General features: G+C 33.4%; 1 protein-coding gene and 1 long non-coding RNA gene across 4 annotated transcripts; one reads left to right on the top strand and one right to left on the bottom strand.

The window, feature by feature from the left end:
- Positions 1 to 13: 13 nt before the first annotated feature.
- On the bottom strand, positions 14 to 14,130 carry LOC141452630 (valacyclovir hydrolase). 3 transcript variants are annotated; one of them, XM_074124957.1, is made up of 7 exons: positions 13,892 to 14,099; positions 13,729 to 13,819; positions 12,715 to 12,881; positions 11,823 to 11,976; positions 2,149 to 2,242; positions 967 to 1,125; positions 14 to 243 (listed from the first exon to the last, which is right to left on the bottom strand). In XM_074124957.1, the coding sequence occupies exons 1-7, from the start codon at positions 13,955 to 13,957 to the stop codon at positions 150 to 152; spliced, it is 825 nt and encodes a 274-aa protein (XP_073981058.1). In that variant the 5' UTR covers positions 13,958 to 14,099; the 3' UTR covers positions 14 to 149. The 3 variants fall into 3 exon arrangements, 2 of the variants coding, with proteins under 2 accessions (XP_073981058.1, XP_073981059.1); XM_074124958.1 differs by having other exon boundaries at positions 155 to 798; positions 13,892 to 14,130; XR_012457504.1 differs by lacking the exons at positions 14 to 243; positions 11,823 to 11,976; positions 12,715 to 12,881; positions 13,729 to 13,819; positions 13,892 to 14,099 and adding an exon at positions 4,846 to 9,015 and having other exon boundaries at positions 1,003 to 1,125.
- Positions 13,451 to 14,416, top strand: LOC141452639 (uncharacterized). Its single transcript, XR_012457514.1, has 2 exons — positions 13,451 to 13,601; positions 14,090 to 14,416. It is a non-coding gene; the product is annotated as an uncharacterized lncRNA (long non-coding RNA).
- Positions 14,417 to 15,970: the final 1,554 nt, after the last annotated feature.

Here is a 15,970-nt window from a genome sequence, read left to right as displayed (position 1 = left end):
AAAAAAAAAAAGGTTTGTTGACTAAATATTGTAATTTGAATTAACTGTTTATATTTTCACAGTACGTTTTGTTTTCACAAAACTACATAAAAATTGTAAGTATTTTTAATTTACATTTACTTTATTTTTACCAGAATTAAAATAAAACATCAATGCTCTTTAAAAAAATTTTCAACTAAATTATTAAACTCTTCATAAAATCTAAGATGAAGATTATGCTTTCCATTTGGAAATCTCACCAGTCTGAAAGAGAAAGAAACCAATAAAAAACTATTTTTATTTTTGCAATAACTTTTAACAAAATAAAATAACTTAAAAGTTGGTTTAAAATGCAATGAGAAAACAATTGACACAAAGCAAAACAAAAATTAATGCATAATGCTTTATTTTTTTGTATAGCTTATTGATATGATCTATTTTTAGAATGTTATTTAAGAAACAAGATGGGAATTGCGAAACAGATATCTGTTAAAAGAGAAACCTTCTGAATTGTAAAATAAACTTTCAACAGTTGAATTAAAAAACCTGACCATACTGGAGGCGTAAAAATTACCCTCTTTTAGGGATCTAGATTCAGAACAGCAGCTCCCTTAAAATATTATCAATTCTTCTAATAATCTTGCTGGTATTCTTACTAATGTCGGTGACCTCACTAATTTCGGTTACTAAATTTAGTAACCTAAGCAACGTAGTCTTTCGCTCTAGTCACACAAATAATTTCTAGAATCATATTGTGCGTGTTCTTTAGAAGATGTACTTTTAATGCATCATTTTGAAGAGCGCAAACCAGTCGAATGCCTTTAAGAAAGAGAAGGTTCATTTTCGAAAAATGTATCTCCTAAACTACGATGTTACTTCATTATTAATATATTAGAAAATCAAACCATTTTGTTAAATGATCGAAACTGTAGAAAACTGGCAGGATTGAGAAAACCATCTCAAATACAAAAAAAAAATAAAACTTACGTTGAATTAGAAATCTTCTCTTTTAGGAATTCAGCATGTTCTAATGGAACCACTGGATCTTTATCACCATGTACAATCAATGTTGGAGCCTTAATTTTGGCAAGATCATTTTTACAAATATCACCACCTTCTTTCTGGATTTGACAAATCCTATCATACCTGTGGAACAGAATAAACTTTAATAGAAAAACGTTTAGTACAAAGTACAATTAAAAAGGAGGGAACTGCTATTTCTCAACTGTAAGATTTACAGTTGGGTTTGTGAAGCAAGCGCCCTTTATCTTCACGCCCTTGTGGGAACATCACTGGTGGAAATGTTTTCAAGAAGCCAATAAGGTATCAAACCGTAATACCAAGATTGAGCTTCTTACTATTTCTAGAAGTGGGATAGCCTCAAATCCCCAAGAGAGTGCAGAAATGTTTTTTTTCATGGACTTCACAAAAATTTGTAATTCCAATGAAAAAACTCAATGTTTAAAATATGACGTTTTCAATCTCTTCTAAGAGGTAGAGAAAGCAAAACTGTACCTTTTTAAGTTCTATTGCCCTTATCACTTAAGTTTGATTTCTAAAACACCTGTTTTATCATTGATTGAGTGTTCTTTACCTTTCAAATTAATAATGCACAGACTTGTTTTTGTTTCATTTGTTCATATGAGAGTTAAAAACTAAATTGTTAATATTACAATGAAAAAGGGATGTACTACAACTAAAGAAAACAGGGAAATGCATACTGCACCTAAGTATACGATTATATTGTTTTTTCAAATCAATTATTGTGAGCAAAAAACTTATTTATTTATTTTTTTGTTAAAATAAATTTCATGTAAACAGGGATAACGACGTTAATTGTAGAGTTTCAGTCTTCAAAAAAGTGAAGATTACGACCATAAGATCTAAATTGATCTTTCTTTAAGGAAACTTGATGGGAACTGAAAAATTATTTAGATGGGACCAAATATATTCATTTAGAAAGGTTTTACAGCTATCAACAATACTAAGGAACAGTGTTGAATACAAAAGTATACACCCTTCACAAATAATTAATGATACTGACAGCTAAGGCAACCGATATTTCAAGTCGCACTAATTTTGGCTTTAAAGCTTCTTTCTCAACATTCCGATTTTAAATAGTAACTTAAAAGTGCCATAAAACTCAAATGCGTTTCAATGCATACTTACCATTCGTGCATTCCTTTTTTTAGGACCTCGCGACCGTAGACGGCTAAAAAAGGTTCAGCCATTTTCGGAGACCAGTTATCAATGTCTTGAATACCTAAAATGATCATTTTTATTAAATTTATTACATAAAGTAATTTAAAAAAAATCAATAAAAAATAATTCTCTTAAGTGAATTCAGTGAAATCATGGTAGTAGTTAGTACGCATGGAACATGCCAAACGTGTTCAGCGAAATTTTAAAAAACTTTTTAGCAGCATCAAAAAGTGATAATTAGAACTGAAAGATTGCAAACAAGGCAAATGATTTTATTAGGAGGCGTTGGCTGTGGTACGCACCCTGCGTTTCCCACATCCTTTATTTCTTTCACTTTCTGTCGGTCGGATAACTACAGAAATCCATTTTTTTTTTTTTTTTTTACACATTAATTGGTGATACCGCCCTATTATTATTATTATTTTACAGCTATAATAATACACATTTGTACAATATAGATGGTGAGTGGTAATGTGATTGACATTTCTGCTTAAACTACAATTCAAAAGTATTATCATTAATATTTACAAATTTAGTATTTGATAATAACAGAACAGAAAAAATCAAAACATAACTGTAAAGTACAGAAAATAAAAAAATACTACCAACAAGAAAACATACTAAAACAAAACTATTCTTTTTGTAACCCTTTCCAGCTCGATGATGCCATATGGCATCACTAGTTTAAAATGTATTATTTCATGCTTAATTTTGGCCAAATGATACAATTGGCATCATTTTAGTTTTCTTTCATGTCTGTTGAGGCAGCACAAGTGAAGCACAAAAAATGTGATGCACATTTTTGGCTGCATTATAATAATTCGGTCCGGAAAGGGTTAAAAAAAAATGAAAATAAAACAAAACTATACTTCTGACAAAGATTTCCTAAAGTCTAGGTAACCAATAATAAATTTATGGATATACAATGAGACTTATTTTTAATAATTAGTATACTTTCAGCTGTTAGTGTAATACCGCCCTATTACCGTTTCAGAAATATTGAATCTTATATTCTTGCTACAACGAAGTCAAGTACGATAGCATTTACACAACGATGAGCCAATAGGAAAAGCCTTAAATTAAATGTGATTACGCTAGCATATTTGTATGGGTGGATTCCTTAGAGCAAATTAAGAATAGAATTTAATTTAGTTAAAATTTAAATTATTAAAAAAATAAAATAAATAATTAAATAAATAACTGTCGTGGATAACGCACTTATTAGAAAGAGAGAACATGATAAAAAATTAGGTAGAAATAACTACGCTATAGCGTTTCTTGAAACTGGTTTAACTTTTTTAAAGATTGTTGTATATTTTAACTTTTGTTTGAAACCCTTTCCTTGTGTGGCTATTTTGTAGCTGTGAAACCATTTTTCGACATAATCCAGAGTTTTAAGAAAACTGCTGACTGGAATTGCAATTCTAAACTTTCCTGTGATGTTCTAAAAAAGCGAACCAGCGAGTTTCTATCAACAAATATAAAAAGATTACTCCAAACTACTTCTTTACTTTTTTAAAGACTTCCCACTTGCTTGAAATGTTTTCCTTGAATAAGGATTATTAGAGGATTCTCTTTTCTCGCTGCAGTTAATACAAAAAGAAATTTTTCAAAATAATTAGTCTTATTAAAAGTATAGAAAAATAGAGATTACTTTCAGTTTCAGTTCAGCTTGTCCAGCTTCCTCCCTTCCTATAAAGTAATTTAAGTAGATATCCGCTGTTAAAAGTATACCTAGAACCTTTATCAACCTTCTACGATAAAAATATTCCTGATAAGGGATTATTTTTCTTGGAAAAGATATTACAAGTCATGAGACATACACGAAAAATTTATTTTATACATCTGTTTGCTCCGCCACATAATTTCTTAACTTCTTAATGCTGGCTTCGGTAGGACGAGTTGCTTTCTTTTCTACGACTGGGAATGTGTTACGAACAGATAGCTGGGATTAGGTTACTAGTCCCGGAATGCCTGCTTCCTAAATTCGGACCGAAGTAGACAATCGCCTGGTACGAGGACCTAGTAAAACGACAGTTCTGAGACACCTTTTCATCTAAGACTCTTGCCAGTTTTATTGACAAGAGAGGTGGTGGTGGTGACTTGAGGCATGCACGGACAGACAAGCCCAACCCACTGGCCACTGCTGGTCAAGCCACACGGCACAATTGAAAGCAGCTCAGAGATTTAGCAAACAGAAATCTTTAACGTATAAACCTTTTCGACATAACAAAAACTAAAAAATAAATAAATTATACAGAAAAATCCAAATCTACCAATATCATATAAAAATTAATTTATATATTCCCCAGCTAATGAATATTTTTTAATAGGAATGGCCGAAATAGCGAAATAGCTATTAAATGCATTAAATACAATATATAAAACGTGTACACTTAAGTGCAATTGGGCGCAAAACAAACATTTTTGAATCAAAGCTTAATAACCTTAATCAGAATAAAAACATGAAATAATCACAAAAATTCTCTTAACATTTAATAAAATGAAACTACAAATCATCCCCAAATTTGAGAGTGTGCAATTCACAAGTTCTTACGTAGGATGGAATCTACAAGAAAGGACCTAGAAAAGAGATGATCTAGTGTTGAACTTAAGAGTGTTCAGGCAGAGAAAGTAAATAAAAAATTAAATGTAGCTGCTTACCTACTTGCGATACTTGATGGTGTGCTCCAAAAAAAAGTCGAAGGAAGTCACGACAGAATCTTGTAAATACGCTTCAATTAACTTGTTAATTGAACTTGATTAGTGTTCTAGTTTCTTCGTAGTGGAATGAGAGATCTAACTATAAATATATAAACTATAAATTTAATACAGGTACCAAAAGGCCAGTTCATCATATTGTTTCAGCGCCTAATTTAACTTTGAAATATAATTCAAAGTGCCTGAAATTCTTCGAAACACTCCGTAGATTCGAATACGAGTAGACCAATAGAATATTATCTCTGAAATTTTAATTTTATTTTTAACAGATTTTTTATTAATAGATTCAATTGCTTGAAGGCAGATGTATTAAGCCAAGAACAAGGAGAAAGTTTGTTGTAAAATTTGTATGCGCCAAAAAGGGAGCGAAATCTCCACAGAACTTCATTAAGCTGTGTTTTTTAATTTCAACTTGGCATTTCTACGAAGTAACTGTCATTGCTTAAAGGAGTTTCTTTTAATAAATCAATTTTTTTACAAATGGTGTGATTCTAGTGACTCGCTACTAGAGTCTCTCTAAAGTTACCAGGTCATGGTTGACGTACAATGCCGCTTTATGGTACATTACAGCAGCCCAAGAAGATTCGTCCATAACGATGATAAGTTGTTGTCCTCCTTCCTCTTCTTTTGCCTTCTCCACCTTCCAGCCGGAGGTATCCACGTCTTTATTTTGTAAAGCAATGTAAGATAAAATTTGTTTGGAAGTTAAGATACGGTCGGGGATCCTTACTGAAACACGAATAGGTTTTAAAAGAATTTCTGGTCCTATTACCCGAAGTTTAGCACCCGTCCAAGGTATACAACTTGGGACCACTCTTTGAAGCCATTCCTTACTATAAAGATCCGCACATGATATTTTGAGTGCTCCCATGTGAATGCTATATCCAATAAAACACAGAGCAGCTTTCTTTGGTTTAACGCTATCAATCTTTGACATAAGTGTAAGAAGAATCTGATTCTGAAGTTCTTCAGTTATCTTTGTTTGCGGATAATCATCTGTAGCGATTAATACAAAGTCACGCAATTTCTGAGATATAACTTCATTCTGATTTCCATTTTTTTTCAAATTTGTATTTAATGATGATGTGCTTTGAGTTGAATCGCAACAGGCAACCGATGGGTGCTCAACGTTAGTTTCTTTTTTGCTATCATTTAATGTTCTAATGTCTGGCTTTTGAGAGGTCACTGTTGTGCTTTTACTGCAACATTCGTTAATCGAATTTACAGATAAAGAACCTTGATAAAGCTCTTTTTTTTCAATAGGTTTAATCTGATAAATAGGTTTTCTTGAAGGAGATTTACTTTCGACAGCATTAATTGGATTAGGCCCACAAGAAACAGTACTTTCTATGACAGACTCATTATTTAAACTTGAATAACACTGATTTGTCAACTCCGAAGGATCAGCATAATTTTTATGATCTTTACTTCGATACAATGGTAATCTTGCAGAATGATTTCCTCCAGCAACGTTCAGATTAGTCCTACAAGAAGCAGCATTTTCTTTGACAGACTCATTATTTAAACTTGAATAACATTGATTTGTCAACTCCGAAGAATCGGCATAATTTTTATGATCTTTAATTCGATACAATGGTAATCTTGCAGAATGATTTCCGCCAGCAACATTCAGATTAGTGCTACAAGAAACAGCATTTTCTTTGACAGACACATTATTTAAACTTGAATAACATTGATTTGTCAACTCCGAAGAATCGGCATAATTTTTATGATCTTTAATTCGATACAATGGCAATCTTGCAGAATGATTTCCGCCAGCAACATTCAGACTAGTCCTACAAGAAACAGAATTTTCTCTGACAGACTCATAATTTAAACTTGAATAACATTGATTTGTCAACTCCGAAGAATCGGCATAATTTTTATGAGCTTTACTTCGATACAATGGTAATCTTGCAGAATGATTTCCGCCAGCAACGTTCAGATTAGTCCTACAAGAAACTGCATTTTCTTTGACAGACTCATTATTTAAAGTTGAACAATATTGATCTGTCAACTCCAGAGCATCGGCATAATTTTCATGAGCTTTACTTCGATTCGATGCTATCCTTCTTACCGACGTATTTTCGCTAGCATCATTCAGATTAGTCCTAAAAGAAACTGTGCTTTCTTTGACAGACTCATTACTTAAACTTGAATAGCACTGATTTGTCAACTCCAAAGCATCGGCATAATTTTTATGATCTTTACTTCGATACAATGGTATCTTTGCAGAATTATTTTCGCCAGCAACATTCAGATTAGACATACAGGAAACAGTACTTGTTTTGACCGACTCATTACTTAAACTTAAATAACATTGATTTGTCAGCTCAAAACCATCAGCATAATTTTGATGAGAAACATGTTCTGTCTTCTTTTTAAAAAATGATTCAAATAAAACAGGATTACTCTGGTGCGACCAATCCCAAACAACAGGTCCATTTGGACAAGATCCCTCACTTATGGCTGCAAGCGTACGCGTTTCCTTCATTCGTCTAGCATTATTTTGAAGAGCCAAATCCTCTGAATTAAGAATACTCTGATTAGACAATTTTCGTTCACCAAAGTTATATGAACAGGGAGCGTTTTCATAGGGATTGCAGTTGAAAGAATGATTCGAAATATTGTCACTATCCTGAAAGTAGTCTAATTTCAACTTAGGATTTTTCCCATGAGACCAATCCCAAACAACAGGCTCACTTCGAAGGGACAAACTAGAGTCATTAAAGCTATTTTGACAAACCTCTTTCACATCTCTAGAAATATTTTGAGATACATTAGGTGAATAAAGTTTTTCGGGAAGTGTCTTGTTCGCTACGTCAGATGTAATAGAGGATTTTGGATGAACAGTTTCAGCTTCACTACCTTTTAATGCGATTTCTTGTTTCAACCTCCTCAACCGGCGACGAGCAGCTCCAGAAAGTTTTCTTGTTAAATGTTCTATTCCTGGTCCTTCTACGGTAGAATGAATAACAGTCGTGGCGATGCCAATTTCTGGAGGTTTATTTCGAAAAGATTCAACTGGTGCATTAGGTTCATTCTGAAGGAAATTGGATACAATTAGATTTTCTGGAAGAGCTTGAATCGCTGGGATATTGCAGGACTCAGAGGATACTGGTAGATGAGATGTAGTTAAACTGTCTTCTAATAGGGCTTTTCTTCTTAACTTTCTCAATTTGCGACGAGTAGCCCCTGAAGGTCTTTTGTGTACCCCTTTTTGTATTGTTTCATTAGTTATAGAAATATAATCACTTTTAGAGATGTTATCTTGTGAATATTTATCCTTGACTTGAGTAGTATTTGAGGACAGAGAGGACATCAAGGCGTTCTCTCCTGAAACAGCTAGGTTTCTTATTTCATCTATTGGCTGGCTAGATATTACAGAATATACCATGGTGTCTTCCCTGACAACAGTTAAAACTGGTTTTTTAACATTCAGTGTCGAATTAGAATTTAGAGAGTTCGCAGAAGCTACCTCTCTAGTAGAATTTAGATAGTTGTTTTGAGTGTTCATATAATCACGTTCCCACGAGTAGCTAGGGAATAAACGGTCACCTGTGACAGAGCCCCGCATTATCACAGGAAGGCTGCATTACAATGGGGTGTCGCCTGGTGCCCCAAGGTGGTCGTTAACGCACACATTTTTTGCTACCCTGTACGGATTCAGCCTTGACACGACTCCACATCTCGGCTTGGGTAGGGTTAAAGAGGAAAGGGAGAGGTGTTGAAAGGAAGTTATGGAAGGGAAGGATAAGGGATGGGGTTAAAGGTCAGTGGGGAGAAAACCACTGACCTTTTCGTCATTTCCCCCGTTTGCCGCCTCATTTAAAAAGAAAAAACTGATAGAGATATTATTTTTCACAGAAATTAGCATGTTGGGAATTGAATAAAACCGAGAGAGAGAAACAAGAAAAATGTACAAAATATTTATTACTTCTGAACCGTTTAAGCAATACAGGGGGGTTATCTTAAGGAAAAATGAGGCGCCCGGACCACACCAACGTGGAGGTGGGGGTTGACTTGAGGATCCATGGCATTCCATGAAGACAGAGAGTAGTAGTACCACACTCTGTATTTCCTCCTTGTGGTCCTTTTTGATTGTACTTCTCAAGTATTACCATTTAGACATTTTTAACTTTGAATATACATTACCTAAAGGATCTTAATTAAAACCATTTTTTAATGGGTGCATTTTTTTGAACTGTAAAAATCTTTAAATGTAACTAAGCTTTTATAAGAAAGTATCTACGGCATTACCTTGAAGACAGACTTCTTGCCTTCATTTAGAGGAGAGAAGAGAGAAGCGTGAACGAGGCAGCTTACTTAAAAATAAAAGTGTGCCCCAAAAAGAGACTTGATCCGAATTAAGTTTTTGGAATCCTACTCCCCAAAAGGAGGTAGACTTCCAACTTCCTATATCCACGAATTCCAATTACATACATAATTTTGACACTATTGTGTCCACTTCCCTACTATTTTTGAGTTTATAGTTGGCCTGCATCTGATCTCTTGAATGCTCTTAACTCAGGAGTATAACCGTACTCCGTGTCTAATTCCTCTCCAAATCATTTGCAGGGACGTTCAATTCGATGCCCTTACAGTGCTTTTGTAATTCTTTTAACATTCCACTTTTAATATCTTCGTCCCAAAATTGACTAAAAACTAAAAAATGACAAACATCTTCGAAGCGAAGCCATCTTGTTGCCTGGTATACAGGCAAATTCCGAAGTGTTTACTTAAGGGAGCTCATTGAGTCGACCGCTTGTACAAGGGGTGAAGAAGTTGTGTACTCTCTTACAAGGACCAAAGTTCTGCGGTCATTTTTTTTTTAACTATTTTTTATGGGCTACATACAAGTGGCAAAGTTTCATATCACGTAAAACGATCAGGCAGGAGGGAAGGATTATAAAATAAACAAACATGATACTTACTAAGTACCCTACTTATTCTAAGCTTCGATAACTAAGGCCCTTTAAAACTTATCCTCTATTCACGAAGTATTTTTGAGCAAGACTTGCTCAAAGTATAAGGTAAAGCGTTGACTTAGATGCGTAAGACGTGAGTGGCTTCGAAAACTAACAGAAAATGCGAATAGGTTAGGTTGTTATACACTACGGTGGTTGCAGCGCTTGACATGGTTAAGACCCATTTTTTCGTGCCAGTCTTTATGTCTGTTACTTTTCAACTGTTCAACATTTTTTTGGCGATGGCTTATTTACGTACTTTTTTTTAAAAAAAAATTCTGAATTTTTATTTCTTTTCCTATTTTTGAGTGGTATCTGACGCTAATATGTACTATTTACTGAATCAATAGAATTTAAATATTTTTTTTAATAATATTAATTTTTTTAATTAATTCGTTTTTATTGTTGAAAATTTATATTATCAAATTTCTGCTATACCCATTTTAGTGCTATATTTTATTTACATTATCTATTATTTATATTGCTTGTTTGTAAAAGGTGTTGTAAAGAAAGTTATGAAAGGGAACGATAAGGGATAAAAGAAAAAATTAGGCCCACAAGTACACTGGATCCCCACGCAAAGATTCCAGGTTCGAATCCAGCTTTCTTTACATTAAGACTGCATTTCCGGCCAACCTCAGACGTTTTCAATGATTAATTAGGGTCACCCCTAATTTCTACTTCGATGGCAAACGCATTGTACAGGGTGGGGCAAAAAGTATGAACCGGTTTTAAAAACAAAAAAATTCAACTTACAGAAATTATGTTTATATTGTTTAATTCAGTACAGAATCTAGTTTTTTACATTAAGTTTGAAAGATGATATCACGTAGGTGGCGGCCGTCAGCCTACTAGTTCTTCAGATTAGTTGCTTCACTCAATTCTTCCAGCTCAGGTTCAAAAAACTCTTCCAACATTGTCAGATAGCGCTCAGCGGTGACAGTGACGGTTCGCCCATTATCCTCGAAAAAGTAAGGACCAATGATCCCAGATTGGAATACTGCACACCATAAAGTCACTTTAGGGGAGTGAAGTGGCCTCTGGTGAATTTCCCTTGGGTTTTCAATAGCCCGATAGCGAAAATTCTGTTTATTAACAGCTCCACACAGGTGGAGCTAGGAGACATCTGGTTCCAACAGGGCGAGGCTACATCCCACACTGCTAGGATTTCAATGGTGAGATTGAGGCAAGTGTTCCCCCAGCACCTCGTCTCTTTGAGGGATGACGTGGAGTGGCCTGCGCGCTCACCAGATTTGAGCATTTGTGATTTTTTTCTTTGGGGGTACACAAAGGATAAAGTTTTTAAACATCGTCCACATATCCAGGAAGAACTTAAGGACAGAATCACAGAGGAAGTTACGGCAATACCCATCGAAATGTGCAGAAGAGCGGTTGAAAACTTCAGAATTCGCCTTCAAGAGTGCATCGCGGCTGACGGCCACCACCTACGTGATATCATCTTTCAAACTTAATGTAAAAAACTAGATTCTGTACTGAATTAAACAATATAAACATAATTTCTGTAAGTTGAATTGTTTTTGTTTTACATCCCTTTAAAACCGGTTCATATCTTTATGTGAACCCTGTATAAAACAGTAATAATAATAAAACTAACCCCTCGGAGCAACAACCTTGAATTAGGATCAACTGGAACAATTATAGGCATTGAACGTTCATCGAAATTTAATTCAAGATTGCAAACAACTATTAACTTCAGCACCCCTCTTTTTCTTCGCTGGTGCCTATGGTCGAGAACCTTATCGCATCAAAGATGGAAGCTCTAGGTATTCGGGGATTCTAATGGTCCGTATACAGGAACAAAAGTCAATTTTAGCGAATTGAACTCAGCATCGCAAACAATACACTATGTTATATTAACATAGTAACAATGTTAGCATTTAATGTTGTTATTTCCAAAATAGCACGAGCTTAATTTTTTTAAAATTACCTTACCTTCATATAGTTTTACATCGTTTGAAGTAACATGAGCATTAGCGCCCCACACAACAAGACTTGCCACATTTTCTGGATACTGTGAAGCAAGTATTAAACCAGAAATTCCACCATCACTCCATCCCATGATGCTGTACCGTGGCAGGTCCAATTTCTGTTTTTAAAAAAAAGTTCAAGGTAATCATCTCAAAAAAAATAATTGTTTTTTTTCCCCGTTGGTGTTTTAAATAAAATATAGAGAAACTAATATAGAAGGAAAACTACAATTTTAAAAATAAATGCCATCTTAAAAAAAAACAAATTAGGCAAATATTTTAATCACTTTGATTTTTTAGTATAACACCAAATTTTGAGTTTTGTGTTTAACATGGTTTGTAATGTATTACTCTGTTTTTAGGCAAGTTGATTTTTTTTTTTTTTTTTTTTTTTTTTTTTTTTTTTTTTTTTTTTTTTTTTTAAGTTAACTTGGAACCACTGATCCGATTTAATAAATAAACTACTTGCGTGTACAGGTTTTGAATACAGCCAGAAATCAGTTTTTTTGAAAATAATTGCTTTTTTTTTGTCACATCAACAGCTGTCATTCGGGCCGCCCGATCTATACTTTTTGGAAATAAAAAGTGAAGGTATAAATCAGTACCTCGGAGGTACACAACACTATGTCACATTTTAAATTGTTTAAAGAGCAAATGCAAATTTTTTTTCTTACTCGGGAGTTATTTTACTCAAATCATTGGTGGATAATAAGTAACGTAGATGCACGTTAACAGATAGTTGTGTAATAAAAAATATATAATTTTATATTATAAACATTAACAAAATAAATTTTGAAAAAATAGACTTTAGTGTTTTATACCTCAGAGGTACTGAAATATACACATGGATTACTTACTTTCATTAGATTGGCAGCATATTCCGCATTCATGTGGTAAAAAGATGATGGAAATGTACAATCCGGTGGACGGCTACCTCCACATCCGGGCATATCCATACATACAAGAGTTAGCTGTGATTTATTTAGATGTTCGACTTGTCTATTAAAGTCCGTCCATATTGTTCCTGTAACAAAGCAACATCCAAGCAAATGTTTTAAAGGGTAAGAGATAAGTTGTTGACTCTCATGACTGACTTGCACCATTAAGGCACAATACACTTGGCAATAATTTTGTATGGGAAGGGTTACCTATGCGGTTAGCGTATTGGATTCCTACGCGGGGGTCCCGGGTTCGAATCCAGCTGCTGGCCCTTAGATTTTCTTTTACTAGGAGTTTCTTACAGCTCAATGTCCGGTGATGGACAGTGTTGTCTGTAACGAGAGAACACTGTCCGGAGGCCGGCAGTACACTGAAAAGAGCTCAGGGCGCCAATAACCTCGGATGTTGACGCGCCTTAAATCATGTAAAAAATAAACAGAATAAAAAAATAATTTTTTTGTATTTATCTCAGGCAGATGCACAGGTGAAACACGTAATAACTTATACTTTGAAACCTTGATGGCTAAAAACTTTTATTTTCGTTGATTGCACTACGCTATTATTCTCTTTAAAACAGCCTTTAAATGCAATAATATATATTTTCACTAAAATGACTTACATTTGAAACGAACATATGTTTTAAATCTGTAAAGATAAGATCAGTCCCTCATAAATCAAACACAAATCTACTAAAAATGATCTTATCTGGAGGTACAAGTTATTTGACGAGTTTGGTCCTCGACACCTAACTTTCTTGTTGGGACATAAAGCTCACCAAAAAAATAGGCATTACTATAACTTTTAGGTAATGAACTTCAAAATAATCTTTTTGGCAATTTCTAGGCTTCCTTTCAATTATTATATATACTGATATCATTACTATTATACTATAAATATTATACTATTACTATAAAAAAAATTAAGTTTATTACCTAGAACTCCTGGAAGACATAAAACTACGCGTGGCCCTTCTCCAATCTTCAAAAAATTTATTTTCCTATCACCAACTGCAACTTGCTTTTCCTATGAAATAAATCTTTTTAAAAAATACATACATAATGTCGAATACGTACAGTGAATTTTACAAACTGAAACCTTAGATTCCATAGCGAAACTTCTTTTAATAAAAATGGGAAATCTTTTAATATTCCTTATAAACATGTTGAAAGAATGCGACGAGACTTGGTTTGATTTGAACTAATAAATACAATATGAATATTAGTAACTCACAATAGACAAACCCGAATGAGAACAACAGTGAATATAGATTTTTAATAATATCTTTTCCTACAGATGTGTGAAAATTTATGAAGACTTTGAACGAAGAAAGAGTAAAAATAAATAAACAAATAAAATAAACTTGATTACTTATTAAAACTGCACTAAGAGTGATTTGTTTGATTCATGGTTCTGATAGTAGTGGGGATAAACCTGGTTCTTATATCTATTTGTGGTAAAACCCGCCTTATTTAAAATTCTCGCCGACGAAATAAGCCAGCAAATTTTAAAAAAATAAAATTATGGATACAAATTTCTACTTATTATAAGTTGAATTAATCTGTGAAATATGTGATTTGCCAAGAACAAAGAAAACAAAAATAAAGAAGTTTTTGGATGGTTTCTATTGTTTCATATTGAGTATATCTTAAGAAAAATGTAGATGACATAAAATGTTACATATTTAAATTCAGTATTATTACTACTTCAAAATGTGAGCATTTTTCTCTATTTAGCATTACGTTCAATGATTAAACAAGGTTTTTAATTTTTCTTTAAATATGTGACTGCAAAAAAAGGTTACTCAATAAATTAAATACTTAGTGCTACAAACTCCTCCATTTTTATCACCGGGTAAGTCGGTAAAACTCACCTAGGAAAACCTGCCCTAATTAATTTTCCAAGCTTTCATATAGTGATGGGCAGAACTAGTCCACCATTAAAATCGTTGGATTTTTGAAATCAGTTCCAGGGTTGGAATCGATTACAACAACTCGTTCACAGTTACCAGTTTCTATAACTGCCCTACACATACTACATACTAATGTCATACACTTTATTAAAATGTAAAATTAAAAGTTAGCTCTCCCAGTTAATAACAAAACTCTATTTCTTTAACACACAGAAACTAAAATTCCTAATTTGCAATTACTCTGATAAATATAAATTAACAACGTAGATCCATTTTAACACAAAAATAGGCTACGCTCAATGATAAAAATTAAAGCAATGCAGGTATGTTATTATCGGGCTAGACCACTGGGAGATTGAAGTCCACTTGCTTCAAAAGGTTTCAGAGAGGGAATCAAAAATGGGTAGGAAATTATTCACCTAAACAAATTTTTAACCCTTGAAAACAAGGCGCAACGGTAGCCGAGCGGTTAGAGGCGAGACCAGTAAAACTAATGCGTATTTACTGGATTTTAGTCTTAGGCCTTGGATTTTATTTAATGGTTAATAAAAGAAATTAACAGTAAAGTATGTTTGCTAGACGTCTCCGTCCACGACACCTACGTAATTGGTAGTTGGACGTTAAGCCCCGCCAGAAAAAATAGGCGATTACTTTACCTTTTTTTTTTACAAAATGATAATTACTAATAAAGAAAAAAATATTAGCCCACTAAGAATTGCGTATCAAGCTTTTAAAATATTATCTTATTATTTTACAAAAATAAAAAGGTCTAGGCTTAATTTTTTACTCACTGGCTGGAGCAATCTCGTTATTTTTTCATTAACCCTGGCTATTAAGGTTCAAACGTGATGGTCAAAGTAAAACTGAGCCAAAATCAAAATATTCTCATACCTAACTTGTTTACTTACTATAGTATCCCTCCCACTCTTATTACTTATTTCACTAACTAATAAATTTCTTAGGAAAATACTAATATTTAAACTAAATAAAAGTTATATTTTTTAGAAAATAAGTTAACTTACATTAATAAGCAAGGTTTAAGTTCTTTAAAAGCATTTATTTAAAAGTTCATGACAAGGCTACTTCTTATTTAGGCTACATTCATATTGATTAAAAGATGATTATGGTACTGGGTTCTACTCCCGACCTAGGCCTTAAATTAACTTGTACGAATTTGGTTATTTTAACAAAAAAATTATAGCTAATAGTGATTAACAAGCTGTTGTAAAATTTTTGTTGTTTTAACAAAAAAACTTATAATTAAT

This window comes from Rhodnius prolixus, unplaced genomic scaffold, assembly GCF_049639745.1.
Source record: "Rhodnius prolixus isolate KJV_2025 unplaced genomic scaffold, Rpr scaffold_3, whole genome shotgun sequence".
Classification (NCBI taxonomy): domain Eukaryota; kingdom Metazoa; phylum Arthropoda; class Insecta; order Hemiptera; family Reduviidae; genus Rhodnius; species Rhodnius prolixus.
This window is presented reverse-complemented; position numbering and strand designations above follow the sequence as displayed.